General features: G+C 36.2%; 1 protein-coding gene across 2 annotated transcripts in view; it reads right to left on the bottom strand.

Moving 5' to 3' along the window:
• Positions 1 to 22,277, bottom strand: part of LOC119631985 (titin) — a 44,358-nt gene that overhangs the window by 12,255 nt on the left and 9,826 nt on the right. The window contains exons 6-13 of one of the 2 annotated variants that reach the window (XM_038024641.1): positions 16,411 to 22,254; positions 16,116 to 16,347; positions 15,867 to 16,038; positions 15,622 to 15,808; positions 14,386 to 14,734; positions 12,984 to 14,310; positions 12,217 to 12,346; positions 54 to 5,087 (exon numbers count right to left, since the gene is read on the bottom strand). In XM_038024641.1, coding sequence (XP_037880569.1) covers positions 54 to 5,087; positions 12,217 to 12,346; positions 12,984 to 14,310; positions 14,386 to 14,734; positions 15,622 to 15,808; positions 15,867 to 16,038; positions 16,116 to 16,347; positions 16,411 to 22,254 — 13,275 coding nt within the window. Of the gene's footprint in view, positions 1 to 53; positions 5,088 to 11,961; positions 12,347 to 12,983; positions 14,311 to 14,385; positions 14,735 to 15,621; positions 15,809 to 15,866; positions 16,039 to 16,115; positions 16,348 to 16,410; positions 22,255 to 22,277 lie in introns of those variants that run through there. The other variant, XM_038024642.1, reaches the window with a different exon arrangement.

Raw genomic sequence — 22,277 nt, 5'->3', positions numbered from 1 at the left:
ATCGAAGAACCCGAAGAAGGACGGGCTTAAATATATTTTAAATTTGCACTTACCCAATATTACGTTTGCTCGACTAGTGGCTGCTCCGCCCTCGTTTTTGGCTTCGCAAGTGTAAATACCGACTTCGTTGGGTGTAACTTTGGCAATTTTCAGCTTAGCGACATTTTCTGTCACTGTCATTTCATATTTTTCCGAAGCAAATAAGAGTATGTCGTTAAAGTACCAGCGAATCTCGGGGAAAGGTAAACCTTCAATTTTGCATTCAAGTACTATTGGTTGATCGGGCACGCACATACGTGGTCTTAATTTTTCTGTAATGCGTGGTGGCTTACTTTCCTTTTTCTTCTTCTCAACTGGACGGTGTTTTTGTTCCACGATTTCAGGGAACGTGGTTTCCTCTACTTTTTGTTTGACTGCGCCTTGTGAATCAACTTCCTCATCGACCATTTTATCCATTACTTCTTGTACACGCTTCTGTGTAATTAACTCAAGCTCTGGTAATGGTTCACTGGTATCCAATACAACATGGCTCTTTTCTTTCTTGACAATATGTGAACTAATTTTCATGTCAACATTTCGCTTAACTTCCTCAACGTCGACTTCAATGAGCTGCTCCGTCGTTATATACTGAGGCCGTACTTCTTCACGTTTTTTCAATTGCAAAGTTTTCTGGGAAATTTCTTGTGTAGATTCTTCTTCCACAATACTGTCTTCTTCTGCCTCTATAAGCTGTGGCTGCTCCTCAAATGAAACTTCTTTCAAACGTTTAGTGCGTTTCTTGCGTGCTTTTTCTTTATTTGTAGGCTGTTGTTCGCTAGCCAAAACTTCTTCTTCTGGTTGAACTTCTTCTGCTAAAGCAATTTCTTTCACTTCCTCAATCGGCGTTTTTTCAACTTGATCTTCTTCGGCTATTGGTTCAGCGAATGGTTCCGCCAACTCTTCATATATATCATCTACGGAAGTATAAGCAGTTTGCAATTTAGGTTTCTTTTTCTTCTTTTCTTTTTTCGCTTTGCCAGGGATCTCTTCTTTAGGTTCTGGTTTTGCCGTAGCATCGAAATCGGTTTCTTCTTCCGATATGTCATCTTTAGGCTTTAATTTTGGCGCTTGTATAATTTGATCTGGTTTCTTTGATTCCTCTTTACGCTTCGGTGGTACTGGTTTTAACTTTACCTCTACTGGTTGTTCTTCAGGCAGTGGTCGACGTTTTCCTTTAGGCCATTGTTTTTCCTCAACAGGTTTTTCCTCCGGTTTTTTCTTTTCACCGCGTTTCCAGGGTAACTGAGGCTTATGCAGTTCGTCTGTTATTTCTTTTTCCGTTTCTATGTGCTGTGCTGTTTCCAATTTAACTCGCTCAGTATCTGATATATCTGGTAAGTCTTCATGTTCGGGTTTCTTCATCTTTTTAATCTTATCTCTCTCTTCAACAACAATTTCTTGATCTGGTCTCTCAACATGCTGCAATAATACTTCTTCCAACTTTTGTTCTTCAGGCTTTGACGTAACACGTTTTACCGGTTTGAGACGTATTTCCTCCAATGTTTCTTCTTGAGGTAATTGCTTTATTTGTTTTCTAAAAGGTTTTAATTTGACATCCTCCAGTTTTTCGTCTTTTGGTTCTGGGTACGACTTTTGTACAATTTCTGGTTTGGATGTTACCAAATCTACTGTTTCTTCCTTAATCGTTGCTTCTAGTGGTTGAACTTCTTCAGTTACCTCTTCTTCCTCTTCGCCTGTCGATTTCTTTGGTTTTTTTCTTCTAGTACGTTTTGTAGTGATTTCTTCGGTTATTTCTTCTACAACAGATTCTTTAGTTTGCTCAGGTTCTGCTAATTCTTCCGGTTTTCGTATGGGCTTAAGTGTAGACTCTTCTAATATTTCATCTTGAGCTTTTTGTTGCCTTGGTTTCTTTGGAATTGGCTTTAATACAACTTGTTCACGTTTTTCAGGCTCCTGAGGCAAAATTTTTCTTGTTCGCCTGGGATGCACTGTTTGTTCAGGCTCCTCCTCTATTTGTTTTCTTCGCACTGCTGGTGAAACAGAGTCAGTTTCGTCTATAGTTTCTACGGGTGCTTCAGGGACATGTACAGATTTTGGTGTCTTAAGTGGTATCTTTTCCGTAATTTCTTCAACCTCTTCTTCAATACTTCTTCGCAGTGGAATATCTTCAATTTTTTCATGAGCTTTAATTAATGTATCTTGTTCAACCTCTCTGGGAGTTGTGTCATGTGGTGATTTCTTTTTGCCACGAACCCAAGGTACTGGCTGCAACTCCTTGGATTCTAGTGGCTTACTTTCTTCAGACAAAATATCTGTTTTCTCTTCATAAAATCTTCGTGGAGTCTCTTCAACTTTTTCGGCTTTAGACGGCTGAGCCCGCTTCACGGGCTTCAGTCGAATTTCTTCCGCCTTAGGTTCTTCCATTGGTTTTAAACGCGGTCTATGTTTAAGCTTAACTTCCTCCATTTTTTCTTCTTTTGGCTCCAGTGGAACTTTCTTTTTCTGCTCTCTAAGCTCTTCAATAACTTTCTCTTCTTCTTTATCTGGTAATCTGTCTGTTTTAATGCTATGTCTCCATTCTTTCGGCTTGGATTCCTCAGGTTCTTGCGGTTCAGTCTCCTCCGGCGAAACATCGATTTGTTCTTCATAGGCTGTTTGCACTTTTTCAGGAGTTTCTTCTAATAATTTTTGTGGTTTCTTTTTTCCACGTTCCCAAGCAATCGGCTTAAGTTCTTCGCGTTCCTGATATTTGTTGTCATCCGGCAAAACGTCTATAGCTTCTTCGTATTCTTTTTGCGGTGCTTTTTGCGTTTCTTCCGCTTTTGATGGTTGAACACGCTTAACAGGCTTTAACTGAACTTTTTCAGGTTGGAGTTGTTCTTTTGGCTTTGAACGGGTTATGGGTTTTAGTCTAACTTCATCAAGTTTTTCCTCCTTTGGTTTTTTCATTTCATATTCCAAAGCAATCTGTGTAAGTTCTTCTAGTTCTTGAGTTTTGCTAACATCGAGTAAGACATCTGAAGCCTCTTTGTAAGTTTTTTGCAACGTTTCTTGAACTATTTCCGTCTTTTGCGGTGGAATGCGTTTAATAGGTTTCAACTGAACTTCTTCGGGTTTTGTCTCTTCCTTTGCTTTTAAACGTGGTGTAGGTTTCAGTTTAACTTCTTCCATTCTTTTTTGTTTTGGTTCTGGTATTAATCGGGACTTAACTTCGTGCTTCCTAAATTCCTCATCAAATTTCTGGTCTTCTAAGCTGCTTACTTCCGAAATTTGACCAACTTCCTTTTCTTGCACAGATTCCCGTATTTTCTTTCCCCGTTTCCATAATACAGGCTCAGGCTGTTCAGTTGGGTGCGGTTGGGTTTCTTCTGGTAAGATATCTGTGACTTCTTCATAGTTTCTTTCAATCTTTTCCGGTAGTTTTTGAGTGGACTTCTTTTTACCGCGCGCCCATACGACTGGCTGAAGTGATTCAGAATCTTCTGCAGGTTTTTCTTCTTCTAACACGTCGACTGCTTCTTCATATGTTCGAATAAGTGGTTCGTCGACTTCTTGAATTTGTTGTTTTGTCCGTGCTAGTGGCTTTAAGTGCGGCTTTTCCGTTTTTTCTACAGGCTTTGGTTTCTGCCGTGGAGTGGGCTTAAGCGTGATTTGCTCCATTTTTTCCTCTGATCGGGGCTCAGAAACAATACGTCGTTGTGTAGTTTTGGTGGCTTCTTTAAGTACGGTTTCTTCGGTTCTTTCTTTTATCTTTGGTTTCTGTTGTTCTTCTAATACACGTTGTTTTCTGCCTCGCTCCCACTGGAGTGGTTTCGAATCTTCAGATTGTTGGGCTTGTGATATAGACTCAACCAGCTTATCTTGTATTTCTTCATAATGTTGAGGCCGAGTTCGAAGTAGAGTCTCTTCACGTTCTTGCCTATGAAGCGTTTGAGTATCTTCGATTTGAATTAATTGTTGAGGTTGACGAACTTGACGCCAGTTAAGGGCCTGTTCTTCTTTAATGCGTCGTTGACTTTCTAGTCTTTCACGCTCGCTTACACTGAGAAGATTAATGTCTTCAGTGGTGATGTAGCGCTGCTTCTGAATGTCTTCCACCTCAACATACTTCTGTCTCTCATTTCGGCGCATTAATTTTTGTATCGACTGCTTAGAAGTATCATCCACCTTCATAATGACCGTGTCTTCAGTGGCCGTAGTAGTCTCCTGAGTAACAATCTCCTCGGTCACTAAATGACGAAGTTCAACTTCTTCCACTTTGAATTTCTCAATTTCTTTATGTATATGTTCAACTTTTTTCAAATGCTGGCGCATTTCCTTCCATGGTATGGCATCACCCTTCTTTTGCTGTTCTTCTATTAATTTTTCTATCTGCTCTGTCATTTCCATAATTTCTGACGTTTCCAATTTTTTCAAACGCTGAATTTCATGATCGCGTATTTCTTGTTCCTGTACACCATGTTGCGGCATTTCTTGATCAGAAATTTTGGGTCGTTCAATGTGATGCAAATAAACTTCATCTAATTCGAATTTTTCTAATTGTTTCTGCACAGTGGCCACATGGCGTAGTTTTTCCCTCATATCTATCCACGGTATGGCTTCTTTCGGGGTCTTACCTTTGATTATCTTCTCTAAGGTGTAACCAATGTTCAACAAACCTTGGTCACGTTCACTTTTAATGGACTTTAATACTACTTTGGCGGCTTCTAACTTTGGTATAATTTTCTTTTCAATAGGAGCTGGTTTTAAAGTAACAGTTTCTTCCGTCCAGGATTTGACAGGTGCAGGCTTATAACCTGGTAGAAAAGGTGATTTGTCAAGTGAACGCCCACGTCTGGGACGTGATGATTTACGCCAGGGAATCGTTGATTCAGGTTGCAGCGATTTACTACGAATTTTAGACTTTTTAGTGCGTGGTCGTGACTTATGCGGTACTTGGCCATTTATTTGTGGGTATTGCTGATATTGCGGTGGTTGTAAGGGCTGTTGTTCTGGGGATTCTGGCAAATTATCTTCTCTGCTTGATGAAGAACTTTCATCTTCACCAGAATCAATAGTTTGCAATTGATAAGTAGAGATGCGACGCTCTAAAATATATAATGAATACATTTAATGCTTCGTAATTTTTTGCATTGAAATGTCCAACTAGTGTCAGTCGCTCTGTCATAACACATCGCCAATAGTTATACTTCAGTAATTTGGTAAAAATGTGAGAATTCAAACGCTAGTATAGTTGACAAAAATAATAGAAAAACAGCATGTTGGCGCCTTGTTAACGATAATTAGCAAATCAATGAATAAGAAAACCATGTCATTAAATACTAGCATTAGGAAAAGGGCTCTCTTAACATAAAAGGTTTCAAATTTGAAATTTAACTGCAAAGCATATAAAAACACATAAGACGTGACATTGTCAACAACTGGCTTTTAAATACATTCATATACGTATTCGCCTATATGCGTACAAATTACCTGTTGGCTGTTGGTCATCTGAGCTTTATAGGGGTGGGTGGACTTGTACAAAGTGATATACACAAAGAGAACAAAAAAAAAAAAAAAAAAAAAAAAAAAAAAAAAAGCAAATAAAATAATTAAATAAGAAAAGACGCTACATATAAATAGAAAAGCCGTATATTTTTCTTAAATATTTACTCGATAAAATATTATATAATTTTTGAATTGTATAGGACCATGAGACACATTTACACACGTACTTTTTCAAATTGCTACAATTTTAAAATATTTAGAGAATTCTTAACATGCTTGATCATTTTAATGATAACAATTTATATGCATGTGTTAAAGCATAAAATATGAATTTTAATTAATTTATTTTGGCAGTTTTTTTTTTTTTTGTTTGTCTAATATTTGCAAATATATATTTGTGATTATTTGATTGTTTTCAGTCATTTTAAGCAAAATGTTTAAATATATAGAAAAAACTCAAGATGATTAATATTTTTTAAAATTCACATTAGCAAAAAGTTAAAAAAAAAAACACTTTTTAATTAGTCAAACAGATGGCTGTAGGCATTTTGTGCGTCACGGCAAGGTATTATTATTATTATTATTATATCAAATGGCCTTGCGAGTCTCTCAAATTAATCTTCAATTCATATAGATTGCAAAGATTGATTCATAGTACCTTGAATTATGAGAAATATATAAAAAATCTGTGTCACTGTCAACGTAATCATAATGAAATTATGTTGGTTTTTCTAAAAATTCAAGAAAGTCTAATAATAGTTAGGGGCTTGTAAATTAATAAATGCATGACACTCTTATTGCTTTAATTGTTTTTATGCAAAAGTACTTATCAATAAGATAGAGTTTTTTAGTTTCTTCCCATTGTTGTTCTAAATTCGCTGCTGTCGCTTTCTCTATTTCTATTAGATGCGCTTAGAGAAACATAGGAGAGTGAAACTTTGCAAAAAATTACATTGAATATGATCTAATTGATTGAAATCTGTAACGTTTACCTTTTAACATACAAAGAATTTATACAAACAAGTCCGCTTTAGACTTAAATTATTATCTATTTGTTCAGTAAATAGATCAAAATACTCAATGTTTAAGATGATTGTATATGCATTTATTTTTTTCTTGAAAGATAACCTTCAGTAAATTTCATTTTTAATTCAATCGATTCTAAGATGTCTTTGAAAACGCAGATAAAGTAAATGATAATGATAATCCTATAAAGTGATTATATACGAAAGCCTTATTAAGCAAGTTTGTTTAATTGTGTGTTTTTAGTAAAATTTGTTATATAAAGTACGAAAAAAAATTTTTTACAAGCTTTGGTGTTTCGAGAACAAGACCAAATAATTTATACTGAATCCCTAAGAATGGCTGATCGCTTTAAAAAGATTAATTAGAAATTTAAGATCTTTTACAGATAAGTTTAACAAATCTTTCATGCAAAGGTTCTCTAAAAAAAAAAGATACAAAAAAGATGGATATGATTATCCACATAGACGCTTAGAGATCGAATTGAAACACGGACAGTTAAGACAAATATATACAACATGGTCCAAATATTTAAGCTTTTAAGTTTCTTATCCATTTTCATATAATTTTGCATTCATTAAATATATGAATGCTTGCGTGTAGCCATCATCTGAGTGAGGTAATCAAATTTTTAAGTATTCCGATTTTTTTCTTTTTACGATTGATTTGTAAAAAAAGAATAATTGCTTGTTAAATGAAATTTTTATTATTGTTATATTCACGGCTCGCTGAAAAAATGTAACATTTCATAATCTCTATTTATACGTGCACATGTGCCATGACTTTTATGTGGGAGAATATAATATTTACAAGTAAAATTATTGCATTATGGCATTATTGCAATTAACAAGGAAATGCTTGATTTGTAACGAACGCATTCAGAATCTAATCAAACAAGAAAGTATTTCATTTAAAATTTTAATAGCAAAAAGGCGAACCTAAGAAGCGTTTGCTTTCAAATATTATTTTTTTTTTTTCGCGTATAACCTTCGGTTTTTTGTATTTCATCGATAAATAAATAATATAATCTTAAGATGTAAATGTGCGAGAAAGCTTAAAATTTAATTGAAAATGATTTCTTTATTTTTTCAAATTCTTTGTTTTTTGCAGACAAGCGCAGAGAACGTTCCCAGCGTGTAGCCGCTACATGGGGTAAATGATAAGAAAAGATACATTTTTGGATACATTTTCTAATTCAATTTTGAAATTGAAAAGAAGGGAAGTATTAAAAGTTTATTTGGAAAATTGTTTCAGAACAACAAAAACAAAAAATTTCAAAGTAAACATTAGAAAAGTATGTTATAAAATATTACATTACTTATGTCTATGATGTTCTTTGATATGCGAAATAAGGATTCTACAGCTCAATGAACATGAAGTAGAGCATTGGAAAAGGGATGCACAGAAGATCCTACATATATTTTATATTGGTAATCCGCATACAGATAGATGAATTAATATAGCTGCGTTTATCTGTTTCCGTAACTGACTATGAGCTTTCTATTAAAATTGTTATAATAAGTTCGAAATTTTACCTGAAAGAAATAACATGATCTCAATTTTCACTCGTCAGTATTGTCATTATAATGCAGTATATATTAGTATGGTTTTACTTTTGTGTAATTATGCATACTGCTCTTAATCATATCGTATAAAAATGTTAATCAAAAATATTCATATTAAATGAAAAATTTTACAAAGCTGCTGGAAGCGAACTACAAAGTTCGGCGTCAAGCGAAATCAACTTCTTCATTATTCTGCATTCCGTATTGTTATGCTTTGGGTGTTATCATTTACAAATTAGATATAAAATTTTCCTAAAAATGCGCAACACTGTTCGAGTGTCCCTAATATAGTTATATTTGCAGCTTGATGCTGTTCCTAAATTCAAAAGATTTACAAGTCGTAAGTAGATTTTATGTCTATTAAAATGTGGGCGGCGGATATGGTCATGTTGTACACTACAAGAAATTTTTTTTCATTTTTTAATCTACTTTAAACCTAATGAATATTTTTATGAATATACGACATTTTTTGGTCCAAACTCTCAGTAGAAAAATCATGTAAAAAAATATTTATTCATAGAGAGTCAATGAAAAACATTTTTCGCTTGATAGCAAGAAATGTATACAAATATACACACACAAACACACATACAAGCATATATACATATATATATATATATATATGTACACATATATATATATAAAACATGAATCAAGGTGACAATTATATATTGTGAGTGTTAGACCAATTAATATAAAATTAGTCAAAGTGCTGAAATAATGCTACTTTTTTTGCTTTTCGTTTTTTCTTTTTTATAATTATCAGAAAGTTATGCACATGAACCTAAATATGTGGGATGAATGAATGGTACATTGGGGAAGAAAAGGTCAGGGAAATCTTATATCGAGCAAAATGAAAGTAAAACATATTATTGGATATTGGTTGGTTGTGATGTAGAAAAATTTTGGAAGATATTCGCAGGTTTAAAATTTTATCTATATATTGCGGTAACTGAAATTTCCATTAAACTAGATGTTGATTTGAAATTTTTTATTAATAGCTAGCTAATGGAGGAGCAGAAGGAGATTCAATTATTTCTATAAAACTACCTTCGCCTATCGTGGATTTGTTAAGGCACTTATTACTGAAGCCTGAAGAGCTATTAGTATGAATAAAATTTCAATAAGTATGTTACTTAAATTTTCCTCAAACTTAGTGTTAGTCATGTTTTGTTGTTCATAAGTCCTACGCTAAACGATATGTAATAAAGTATTGAATATCAAGGCTCATACAAAAATTGCATAGTGTTCTTTCACGGTAATCCATCCCGAAGAATTTGCTTTAGGGCCTTCTAAGTTTGATAATATTTATAATGGAGTAGGAAAAATTAAATTGCATACATATATTTATCGACATGTTTAAATGTCCATATATGTACATATATATACGTATATATACATATATATGTATACATGTATATATATATATATATTTATTTATCGAGAACCACACAAGTCATGAAATGAGTTCAGTTGAAATCAGTTCAATTCATTTGAGTTTAGTGTGTATTATTTTTAAAAATAACTTTATGATGATTCTTCGTATGTTTTTTCTTTTTTGTTTAGTTTAATAAACGTCACCTGTGGTAGGGAAGAAATTTTTTCAAAACGAAAGAGTAAAATGAATATTTCAGTTAATACAGAAATTTAGTCTTTCACAATAAACGACAGCGGAAGGTTGCGTCGAGCGTGTTTTAAAAAAGCGAATAAAATATTTTACAGTGAACGCTTTACTTACCTGTTGTGCTTTCTAGCGTTTCTTCTTACTAGTTTTAACTTTTGAGCGGGAAAAGGAGGGAACGTTAGAGAAGTGTTTTGAATAATAGTTTGATTTTTTAAAAGCTTTTCTTTTTATTATTATTATTTTTTAACAACATTAAAAGTTATACATTAAAAAATATTTTTTAAAAAGAAAGATACATGAAATTTGCGTTTTTTTTTATTTTATTGGAATTAGAGAAATAAAAAAACATTTAAAAACAATACAAAGAAAATCAACATAAATTTAAATGAAATGACTTTTCTTCTTTTTTTTTTAAATTAAGAAAAAAAAAAAAACTTAAAAGTGACGCCCAGTCGCATGAGTATTTTATGATTAATTTTTTTTTAATAGTTTTTATTTATAGCAAAGCAACAAATTTTGAAAAATGAAATTTAGCAAAAAACATAATAATTTAAAGAAAAAAAATTATAGCGTATGTATATAACATGAATAAAAAAATAACATTTTACAATATTAGTAAAATTAAGCTGTAAGTCAGAAAAAAAATTAAATATAAAAATCTCATGCAACGTTACTACAAAATATAAAAGGACATATATAAAAAAAACATAATAAAAACAAATTATTTCACTTATCAAAACCCGAACAAAGGGAATAATTTTTAAACATTAAATCTATAGAAGAATATCTGGGAACACTTAGAGGTTTACAAGTCCATTCTGTCCATATATAGTACTAAAGTACGATACAGTCGCAATGAAATTATTTTGAAAACGCAAAAAACAACACAACAAAAAGCGGTATGTTTGTTTAAGCAAATCTAGCAGAAGGAAAAAAAAAAACGTTTTACTAATATTTTCTCTTTCGTTCAATTATCTTGCAGATGATGATTCAGTTCGATATTAAAAGGGATAAAAAAGACATATGACGATGTTGACGATGATGTTTGTTGCCAATGAATCAACAATCACTCGTAACCAATTATTTAGCTGAGGCATGACCGTACAATTAAACAACGTCCCTACCACCATCTCATAAGCTGATTCATACAATTAAAAAAAAAAAAGAAAAAGACTCTCGCGTGCCAAGAAAGTTCCTTCTTTTTTTTATTTATTTATATATATATTTATTTGATTAAATAAATGACATTTTTTATAGCTTTTTATCAAGTTTGTGACTTTGAACAGGAGCGCCCAACAACTGTAATGAACCGTAACGAAAATGCTTTATGGTAAGATTGCAATTCTTGCTTTTGTTGTACACTATTATTAGATTAGCTATTGAATAGACAAATGAAAAATTGAATAAATATATATTAAAGCAAAAAAAAAAAAAAAAACCAGGACATTGTTGTTTTTATTGCTCTTTAATGGTTGGGTGTGACACTCGCGGATGGGGGCCATGCACGTTTTGATTTATTGTTATTTTCATTTATCGCTAATATGTTCTCTCTGGAAAGCGACATGAAATCATTTCTACTTAGCCAACGCAAGACATTTTGGCATGCGCCAGCATGTCTATCAAAAAATGCCTTTAAAATATAACGCATTAAAAAAATTAAATTCGAATATCATCCGTACGCGTCCAAGTTTTATAAGGTGAAAGTTTGGAAAAACGGTATCATTCTTAGGAGTACGGAAAAGTTTTCGATTTCATTTAGCATAAAATCTTACTACAACGAACGCATCTCTGCATATCAATCTCAATATAAACACATCTATGCGAATGTCAATGAGTGTGTGTTACCATAAATTGGATGTGCGTTGTTTTTTGCGCACGAAATATCTTTTGGTTCATATCTTTTTCGAAAATTTCTATAAAAATGAAAATAGCATGTAAACATACGTTCGCACATCTGTCATGTTTTATAAATTTTTATAATTACTTAAGAAAAGAAAATATAATGCGTTTTATGCACACGTCCCTAAATGTTTTCTGACGCTTTTTTTTTTTTTTTCTTCAAAATTCTTCTCTTATTAAAATTAACTTTGTACGCTTTCTTCTATACGTGAGCGCATAAATTTTCTTTAAAAACATGATTTTCTTTTTGTTAGCATTATGAGCTTTTTATTAATATTTTTTCGATTTTTTTATATCTGCTTGATTAGTAAAACGTTTTTTATTTAGTTTTCAATTTATGCGTTTTTTTTCCTATTTTTTTTTTTTCCTGTTAATGTGTGTTTATAATAATAAAAAAGCAGCAAAAAGAATATATTTCCGTTTCGTTTCGTTTTTCAAACTTAGATAACTAGGTGTAGAGCTACATTTGCTTATAAGTGTTCATTAATTTGTTTTAATAAATTTAAGTTAAAACTTGTCGTCTCTATTGTCATTTGGTCATTTATGTCTGCTTCTCGTTTATCAATTTGGTTTTCTTGCATTTATCCCATATTGTCATACATAATAATTAATCCTTACTTTTTACAATCAATTTGGCAGACGATTCAGCTTGTCCGGTAGATGAAGTTACACGCACTGTAAATACACCGGAGTCTTCTTCATAAGTTGTCCCAATTAAGAGTACCGCAGTGTTACCATCAAATATCATCTGAAACGTTTAGAAAGTGAAAAGAGAGACAAATTACCATAAAAGCAACGTGAGAACTTATCTTTTAGTAATTTGCATAGTGTTCGCTTATCTTGTGCTTCAAATGTCAAATTTTGGAAAAGTTACAACTAAACTACTTCGCGCAACACTAAATGTAATTTTTTTTAAGTCTATTTTCTCCATACAAAAGTTTGCTCAAATTTCATATATAACGAAAGATTAAAAACATTATTTTCTATATGTTGAAATAGGCGTTTGATAGCTTTAAAAGGCTTTTTCAAATTTCATATATTTTTGCGCAGCATTTATTTCAAGGAAGGCTTCTTTTGCGAACGAAATTAGTTTTACGCTCAATTAGTTTTGAACAGAGTATTTATTCGCATGGTTTTTGGGAAGCTATATGGATATATCCAAACTTTGTCTGGCTATCGACGGATTTCATATTAAAATCAAATTTACCGTATTGAGTTCACGAGGTGTTCTGCTTTCAGACAAGCGTAAGATTTTATCGTTTTCCTGCAAGACTTTTCGTACCGTTATATTTAACATTACCTCTAACGTCATGTCCTAATTATTGGATTTGTTTAAGTCTTTAATCAAAACACTTTTCACTTCTATTTTTGACTATGCCATTTACCTGGAAATCGGGAGTTTCTGGTATGAGAGCACCCTCACGGAACCATTGAACACTGGTCGGTTTGACTTTACCAGTTACTGTGGTTTTAAATTGAGCGGGCATACCTTCGGTAACGGAAACGTCTTTTAAGGCGGTAATAGTTGGTGGAGCATCTAAATTTTCGATAGGCCGAACTTTTAACTGGGCGCTGGTTTGTATGCTGCCTAACTTGTTTTCCGCTACACATTTGTATGTACCTTCGTCTTCAGGAAAAGCCTCCGAAATGACTAGCTGATAGTGTTCACCTTGACGTGTCATTTGGAAGTAACGCGAGGGCTTGACGATGTTTTCTCCACGCATCCAACGTGCAGTAGGAGTTGGCTTGCCCTCAATGCGGCAGCGAAATACTACTTTGCTTCCCTCCTCGATTGACTGACTCTTAAGGGGTTCAACAATATGTGGCGGTTTCTCTGTATCAGGAGCGGTGGGAGTCGGTTTATCGCTTGGTTGTTTGGTGGCACTTTGAACAATGCAGTCAGCGTCGCATCGTGCCTCACCGGCTGAATTAACCGCTACGCATTCATAACGCCCTGAATCTTCTATAGATGGTTCAATTATTAAAAGCGTTTGTACACTGTCTTCCTCAAGCATTTTAAATTTGATGCTCGGTTTAATTTTCAAGCCATTCTTAAGCCAATAAACGTCAATTGGACGGCTACCGGTAACTCTAGCGTCAAAGCGGGCCAACTGTCCTGTAGTCACTGTAGTACTTTGTATGGTTGTAACAAAGCTAGGTGGAGTAATGCCACCTTTACCAGCGCGTCGCCGTTCTTCAACTACTAAATTAGCACTGCATTTAGCGGTACCACCTCGATTTTCCGCTATGCAGGAGAATACAGCTGAATCTTCGACAAACACCTGTCGTATAATCAAGACGGATTTACCGCTAAAAGTGTGAATTTGCAGATCGGGTGAACTCTTGATTGGGAAATTTTCGCGGTACCATTTCACGGTAGGCATTGGTTCACCATCGAACTCGACCTCAAATTTGGCTTGTTCGTTTTCGAATACACGGCAAGGTTGTATTTTCTTGGTAAAAATGGGTGGTTTGGACGGTTGCACAGGTCCCTTTACAACGCGCTCTTGCACGGTACCCTTATGTTCCATCTCGGTAGTTTCGGTAGCAGTAATTTTCCGAGTAATTTCCAAATCACCGACCACTTCCTTTTGTGTTTGTTTCTGCTTACTCATGTGAACCTCACGGCCGTGAACAGACGATTCTGAAGGCTCAATGGGAGGTTTGTGTATAACCTTTTTGGTAGTAAGAGCTGTGGACTCGGAGTCTTCCCTGAAAAAAAATTGTTGTTAGCATGCAAGGATATGTAAGCTAAGTATTTTCTTTTTTTGATTGAAGGATACATACAGATTTTCTTCATAGGATTTCGCCATGCCTTTGGTAGTTGTACCACTAACAATTTTTTCACCGGGTATGGCATATTGATGGTTGTCCTTACGTAAATTACTCTCCTTAAGTAATTGTTCAGTTTCCAGTTCTTGCAGTTTGGAATAATAATCCTCATTTTTCTTCTTTAACACCGACTGTTGCCAGTCAGGACATTCCGGTTTAATTTGTTTCGGCTTCAAATGTTCGACTCCTTTCAAAGGACCAATTTTTTGATCGGCTAAATATTGTTTACGCTCATCGAATATCTTTTCCAATTCAGTTTCTTGACGTTCTTTTTGGTAAGCAGTAAGTTCATAGTCATACCAAGCTAAAGTTAATGTAGGATATTTGCGTTAATACACATATTCATGACGCACAAAATGGAAAGCTTATTACAAAGAGCTTTGTCGATAAAGCTTTATACTGGCTTTTTTTTAAATAAAGCGGTTTTTAAAAGTTATGTTGATGTTATTTATAAACAAATCGAAAGCTTTTTTTTTAATTTGGAATCAATAAAATTTTATGAATTTATAAGGCGAAGAAGAGATTTTGATGAAGAGAATGAGACAGAAAAACGTCACGAAATGAAAGAAATTATGTTTTTACATACAGAGAGCATGCTAAAACGTTGTGCAAAACTCATTAAAAATAAACGGCGAACGCTAATATTATAAAAAAATTGAGAAGAATCTAATCATAATATATACGAATATATAAAAAATTTCACATGGTATTAGTGACACAGAGAGATAGAGAGAGAATAAGGTAAGAATTATTAGTATCTCACACTTGTGTAAATCACTCATTCTCATACTACCGTACGTCACCAGTGAATTTTGCAATCCACCGCGTTGATTTCATATCCTTAAATATGGCCATTGTAGATTTTCCAGCTTTGGAGATAATTATAGGTAATTTTTGATGGGATATTTAATGGGATGGGATATCAGGAATTGAAGTGTGGAACTTCGGATAAGAGCTTAAGTACTATATTGTGCTTTAATATATTTTATATGTATATTTACAATGTAAAATGTGTGTATCTTCATGTTAACTATGTATGTACGTTAAGTATATGATTCTTTATTAAAATCTGTTATATAATAGTATTAATCGCTTGTCTTTGTATTAGGTAAGCTAATAAAACCGTATATTGTTGTTGGTGATTAAATTTCTGATTTTTTAAATATGATAATAAATGTTCCGAGTACTTACGCCGTGGTGAGTTCTTTAAAACACCGCGGTAATCGTCAGAGCGAGCCACTACTTTAAGTTCAGTAGATGCGATAGACTCTCCTACTGAATTGCGGGCAATTACTTCAACTTTACCAGTATCGTATTGACGAGTTTTAGGTATGTCCAAATGAAACATTCCATCATTTGTCAATTTGTAACGCGAACCCTTACATATACGAAAAAATTTACAATATATACCTTTAGTAGGTATGAGTTAGACTTACATGGACTACAGTGTGACCATTAATAAGCCACATAACTCTAGGGCGTGGGTAACCGGTAACACGTACGCAAAATCTGGCAGGCTCACCTTCTTCCACAGTTTGAGCTTCTAGTTTGCTAACGAATACCGGCTTCGAGCGCGGCCTAGCATCGGGGTCCACTTCTTCCGGTACACTAAAGCACGATATAAAAATCAAACGTCAAAATCTCGCATGAATAAGATATCATGTTTTAAGTGTCTATATACTTACACTTGCCAAGAAGCTTCCATTTCACGTATGCGCTCAATACTGTGCATATGAGCTGGTAATTGAGAATCGTAAACAATACCAGGTTTTCCAGACACTTTTATAGTAGCTTTAGTCTCATCCATGCCATACAGATTAGTAGCACGGCACACATATTCCCCACTATCTTCTGGATAAACCCAACCAAAGTTCATAGCTACATAACCAAAGTCATATATAGGTTGGAAACGATTTTCTGTGAAAGAGAAGCGTAGATGTTTTTACATACTCATAGCGAAGCATTTTCACTACCACTTACTGTGCAGCAATGGTTTGCCATTAAAGAACCATTCCACTTTCATATTTGGGTCACCGACCGGAGCTAGCTGACATTCGAATTTCGTGGATTGCATTTCGCTTAGTTTTAGCTGCTCTTTTATTTGTGTAACAAAACGTGGAGGTTGTTTGCGATCAGGATCGAAGAGGTCATCTTCGGTTAAATGAATTTCAGATGTATATTTCTTAATAGTAGCTTCCATTTGTGTTAGAGTCTCGGAACGTTTCATACCCCGTGGTAATTGATTTTGTAAAATAATTGAAGGTAATTGTTTACAAGAGATGGTTGCTTTGGTGCGTGCTTCGCCGTGCTTATTATAAGCACGGCATACATATTCACCAGAATCTTCGGCATACACGTATAGGATGTCGAGGGAGACAAAACCCATATCGAAAATATTTTTATATCTGTGACCAGACGGTAAAAGTTTACCGTTGCGATACCATTCCACACGTAAGTTGGGGTCGGTCTTTGGTTCTACTTGGCACTCGAAGCGAACCGCTTCAGCCTCTTCCGCAGTTACCGATGCTATTTCGGTAACAAAATACGGCGGTCCGTACACCGTCTCCTCTATTATGGGCGTCTCTGGTATACGCCCGCGTTCCAATTCTTTAAGTTTCTCAGCCGATATGCCTTCGGGCAATTGGGAGTCGTACACAATACCATGTTTACCTTTGCAAGTAACCTTAGCGGTAGTGGTAGCTACACCCCATTTATTTGTAGCTCGACAAGTATACTCGCCGGAGTCGCGTGAATACACGTAATCAATGTCGAGAGCAATAAATCCAAAGTCATTTAGCTGATGTACACGCGAACCCGTTGGCAAAGGACGTCCGTTGTAGAACCATTCGATTCGCATAGTTGGATCTCCTACAGGTTCTACACGACAGTCGAAATGTATTGGACCACCTTCGGGTACATCGAGATTGTCTTTGATTTGCTCAGTAAATTTAGGCGGATTGGGCTGTTCTTCATCGACGATGATCTCTTCCCGTTTATGCATATTTTCTTCCAACTTTTGTAAACTTTCGGTGCCCGTACGAAAGTTGCAAGGCAATTGAGGCTCCATGATAATGCCTTGGCGCCCTTTAACTTGCAATTTGCAAGAAACCGTTGCTTCACCGTGCTTATTCGTAGCCTTGCAAGTGTAAAGACCAGAATCACGTTGGTAACAACCAGCAATTTCCAGAATTACGAATCCAAAGTCATTGATTGTTTTGATGCGAGAGCCAGCCCACAATGCTTTGCCATTGTGGAACCACTCAACGCGCATACTGGGATCATTAATGGGCTGTAAGCGGCATTCAAAATGAGCTAGTGAATTTTCATTAATGATCATGTCAAATGGCGTAGTAATGAATTCTGGGGGCTTTCCGGTTTCGTCTTCAGGAGTAAACTCTGTGCTTCGCACACCTAGACCTTCTAGCTCAGCGATACGGTCAATTGTGCCTTCCATACCTTTGGGCAGTTGGGATTCCATTATGATGCTGCGTTTTCCTTGAATTTTCATGGTAGCTGTTGTTACAGCTTCGCCGTATTCGTTGATAGCGCGACACGAGTATTCACCTGAATCTTCTGGGTAAACGGGAGAAATTTCTAATATAACAAAACCAAAATCACAGAAGGTTCGAAATCGTGAACCAGCTTTTAGTGGACGTCCATTCCAGTACCATTCAACACGAAGTCTTGGATCATCAGTTGGAGTAACACGGGCTTCAAAATGAGCGTTTTCACCTTCACGCAAGTTGTCAAGATTCTCTAGCGGTACTGTGAACATCGGAGCTTTGCCTTTAGTTTCTTCTACAGTTTCATCGCGTGTACGAATCATACTATATTCGAGATTAGCTATTTTCTCCAAACCACCTTCCATACCACGTGGCAATTGGGATTCTAGAATTAAACTTGTTTTCGAAGTACATTTCAAAGTTGCAGTTGTAACATCTTCACCGTATTTGTTAACAGCTCGGCATTCATACACGCCGGAATTCTCTTCATAACAATATAAGATATCCAAAATAACAATGCCGAAATCATGGAAGGTGCGAAAGCGATGTCCATGAGGCAATTTTTTACCATTAAAGTACCATTCGACCTTAAGGTCAGGATCAGCTACCGGTGTGAGACGAGCTTCAAAGTGAGCGCTTTGGCCTTCAACCAACTTTGTAATGTCTTTAATCTGAGTTATAAATTTAGGTGGCTCTGCTAGTATAGGAGTGGCATCCATTGGCTGTCCTTGCGGACATTCAAGTTCTCTGATCCTTTGCAAAGAATCCGGTTGCAAAGTATCATAAAATACACCACCCCGTCCTCGGCAGTTAAGAGTGGCTTTGGTAAAATCTTCGCCGTATTTGTTGTATGCCCGACAAACATACTCTCCACTGTCATGATCTTGCAGGTAAGATATATCAAGCACAACAAAGCCAAAGTCCGACACAGTCTTAATGCGATTCGAATGACGCATAAGTTTTCCATTGTGGTACCACTCAACTTTAAGGTCGGGATCGTTGACTGGAATAAGTGTGCATTCGAAGTGAGCGGACTGTCCGTCTTTAAGGCCTTCTAAAGATTGGATGTGAGTTGTGAAATGTGGCTTTTGACCACGTGGCTTTTCTACACATTCCAAGGTACAGTTAATCTCAGCCGATCCATATTTATTTGTAGCGCGGCAAGTATATGTGCCAGAATCCTCAATCTTTGTTCCCAAAATTTCTAAGGCAACCATACCAAACGCATAAATTGTCCGTACACGATGGCTAGCCTCGAGTACCTTACCATTGAAGAACCATTCTATGACCATAGTTTGATCGCCTGTAGGTATGAGATTGGCCTCATAATGAGCGATTTCGCCTTCACCAATATCGGAAATATTAGTGAATTCAGTAGTGAAACGAGGAGGTATACCTTCCTCTGGTTGTTCAGGTTTGGCACCATCTTTACGCAAGGACTCTTCTAAATCTTGTATTTGCTCAAGTCCTTCAGCTCCTTTGGGATGCTGAGTCTTTTCAATTATACTTTCTTTGCTAGTGCAAAATATGGTGGTTGTTGTGAAAGCTTCACCAGCTTTGTTGTAAGCTTTGCATGTGTAGATACCTTGATCTCGAGTGTATATTTCAGTGACATCCATTGTGACAAAACCAAATTCGCTTGTCATTTTGAATCGGGATCCATGTTGGAGTAATTTACCGTTGAAATACCACTCAATAAAGAGATTTGGATCTTCTTTTGGCTCTACATTACCTTCCAAATGCAAAGGTTCACCTTCGTTCAAACGAAATTCGGCTTGCAAAGGTTTGGTCCATACAGGAGCTGGATATTGAGTTTCGGGCTTAGAAACTTGACGTTGATAGCGGTTTGCTAAAGCATCTTCGGTTTCTTGTACAGCTTCTAAACCAGCTTCACCTTGAGGGTGCTGGGTATCTAGGAACATGGTTTTTCCGCTAGTACATTTCAATGTACCTGATGTAGTCGCTGAACCTTTGCTATTGATTGCTTTGCAAGTATAAATACCGCTGTTTTCAGCGTAAGTGTTAGACATGTCTAAAGCACAGTAACCAAAGTCGTATATGGATTTGAATTTAGCAGCTGCCTGCAAGGGCTGACCATTATAAAACCATTCAATTTTCATTGTTGGATCACGAGAAGGTTCAACGTTGCATTCGAACCGAACATTATCACCCTCTTTGCATTCAATGTTGTTTAGATGCGTAATATACACAGGTATTTCATAAGCTGGCTCTGGAGCTTCCGGACGGCCGGGTTTGGGAGCCTCAAGTTCCCCAATACGCGACAAAGAGTCAGGATGCAAAGATTCTGCTTGCAACCAATGACGGTCTTCGATCTTAAGTGAACAAGTGGATACCGCTTCACCCATTAAGTTGGTTGCCTTGCAAGTGTAAATGGCCGAATCATCGGCGCGCAAACCATTAATGGAAAGAGTAACTAAGCCAAAGTCGAAAGTGCTGCGTATGCGAGAGCCTGTGGTCAAAGAAATTCCATTTTTAAACCATTCAATGCGCAAATTAGGATCGGCCCGCGGTTCAACTTGAGCTTCCAAAAGAACATGTTGACCTTCATTAAGCTTATCGTAGCTCTGCAAGTGAGTTGTAAATACAGGAGCTTGTTGTGGAGTTGAATCAACAAACATTTCGGGGACACGATTCATTGCAGCTTCTTTAAGTCTAATTGCTTCCCAGGACTCAGGAATTAACGGCTCACCAACAATATTTGACTTGGATTTGACTTTCATAGCAGTTGAAGACACAGCTTCGCCAGCCGCATTATAAGCGCGGCACATGTAAACGCCGGAATCTTCAGGAACAACGGAGCTGATATCAAGAGTAACAAAACCGAAATCATTTGTAGTCCTCAAGCGTGAGCCCATCTTTAATTCAACTCCGTTAATGTACCACTCAAACTTTAGTGATGGATCACCAACCGGAACAACGCGGGCTTCAAAGTGACCATGTTGTCCTTCCCATAACTCCGAAGGACCAGTAAGTAGTTGAGTAAATATTGGTTTTTCAAATGCGCGTTCCGGCTCCTCAGGACGCGGAGCTGCTGGTCGTTCTAACTGATGAATGCGACTAATACTGTCCGGATGTTGCGTATCCAATTGGATGCTCGCCTCTGAAACTACGCGCATAGAAGCTGTAGTAACAGCTTCACCAAGAGGATTGACAGCACGGCACATATATACACCTTCATCTTCTTTACGAATGTGAGAAATGTCTAGGGAGACATATCCAAAATCATGTTGCTTTGTAATACGAGAACTATCTTCAATAAGTTTTTCATTTCGATACCATTCAACTTTAAGATTAGGATCGCCCACGGGAATTAGACGGCATTCGAAGTGAGCGGTCTGGTGTTCATTGATGCGATCTATGTTTTGTAATGGTTGCGTGAAGACCGGGCGTTGTTTTGTGCCAGGAGATTCTATTTCGGGTCTTTGGAATGGAGCATTGGCTTCCAACTTTCGAATTTTCTCCAACCCTTCAGGATGTTGGGTATCTGAAATAATAGTACCCCTAGCGACAACTCTCAAGCTGGTGGCCGATACACATTGGCCGAGTGCGTTGACTGCGCGCACTGAATATTCACCAGCATCTTCAGGCACTGCGTGAGTTATATCCAAAGCGACATAGCCGAAATCAAATGTAATATGGAATCGAGCGGCTGAAGGCAAAGGTTTACCGCCGTGATAGAATTCAATCCTTAGATTAGGATCATGCATTGGTTGTACTTGGGCTTCAAAGTGAGCAGTCTGGCCTTCATAGATTTCGGTCGTGCCACGTAATTCAGTGGTAAAGTGCGGCGGGCTAACTGGTGCTTCACCAACTTCAGTACGAGTAGTAATTACTTTGGCTTCAAGTTTTTGAATTTTCTCCAAAGCATCAGGATGCTGTGTGTCCAAAATCATACTGCGACGGTTTAAAACACGTACATTGCAGGTATTAACAGCTTCCCCGAGTAAATTAGTAGCCTTGCACATATATGTGCCAGTATCCTCGCCGTAGACGTACAAAATATCCAAGGCTACATAACCGAAATCGTGAGTTGTTCTATAGCGATGACCGAGCGGTAATTGTTTACCGTTGCAAAACCACTCTATTTTCAAGTTAGGGTCATTTATAGGCTCCACGCGGCACTCTAAATGAGCGTGTTCACCTTCTTTAAGATGCTCCAAGTTGCTTAAAGGTGTTAAGAAAATTGGTTTTTGGGTTTTTTCTTCAATTTCTTTTTTAGGGGGAGGGGCATGAGTTTCAAGTTGCCGAATTTTTTCTAAGCGCTGAGCATCAAGTGTGTCGAGATCCAAAGTTTTGTTTGCTGAAATATATAAAAAGACAATA

This window comes from Glossina fuscipes, unplaced genomic scaffold (assembly GCF_014805625.2).
Source record: "Glossina fuscipes isolate IAEA_lab_2018 unplaced genomic scaffold, Yale_Gfus_2 1, whole genome shotgun sequence".
NCBI classification, from domain to species: Eukaryota; Metazoa; Arthropoda; class Insecta; order Diptera; family Glossinidae; genus Glossina; species Glossina fuscipes.
This window is presented reverse-complemented; position numbering and strand designations above follow the sequence as displayed.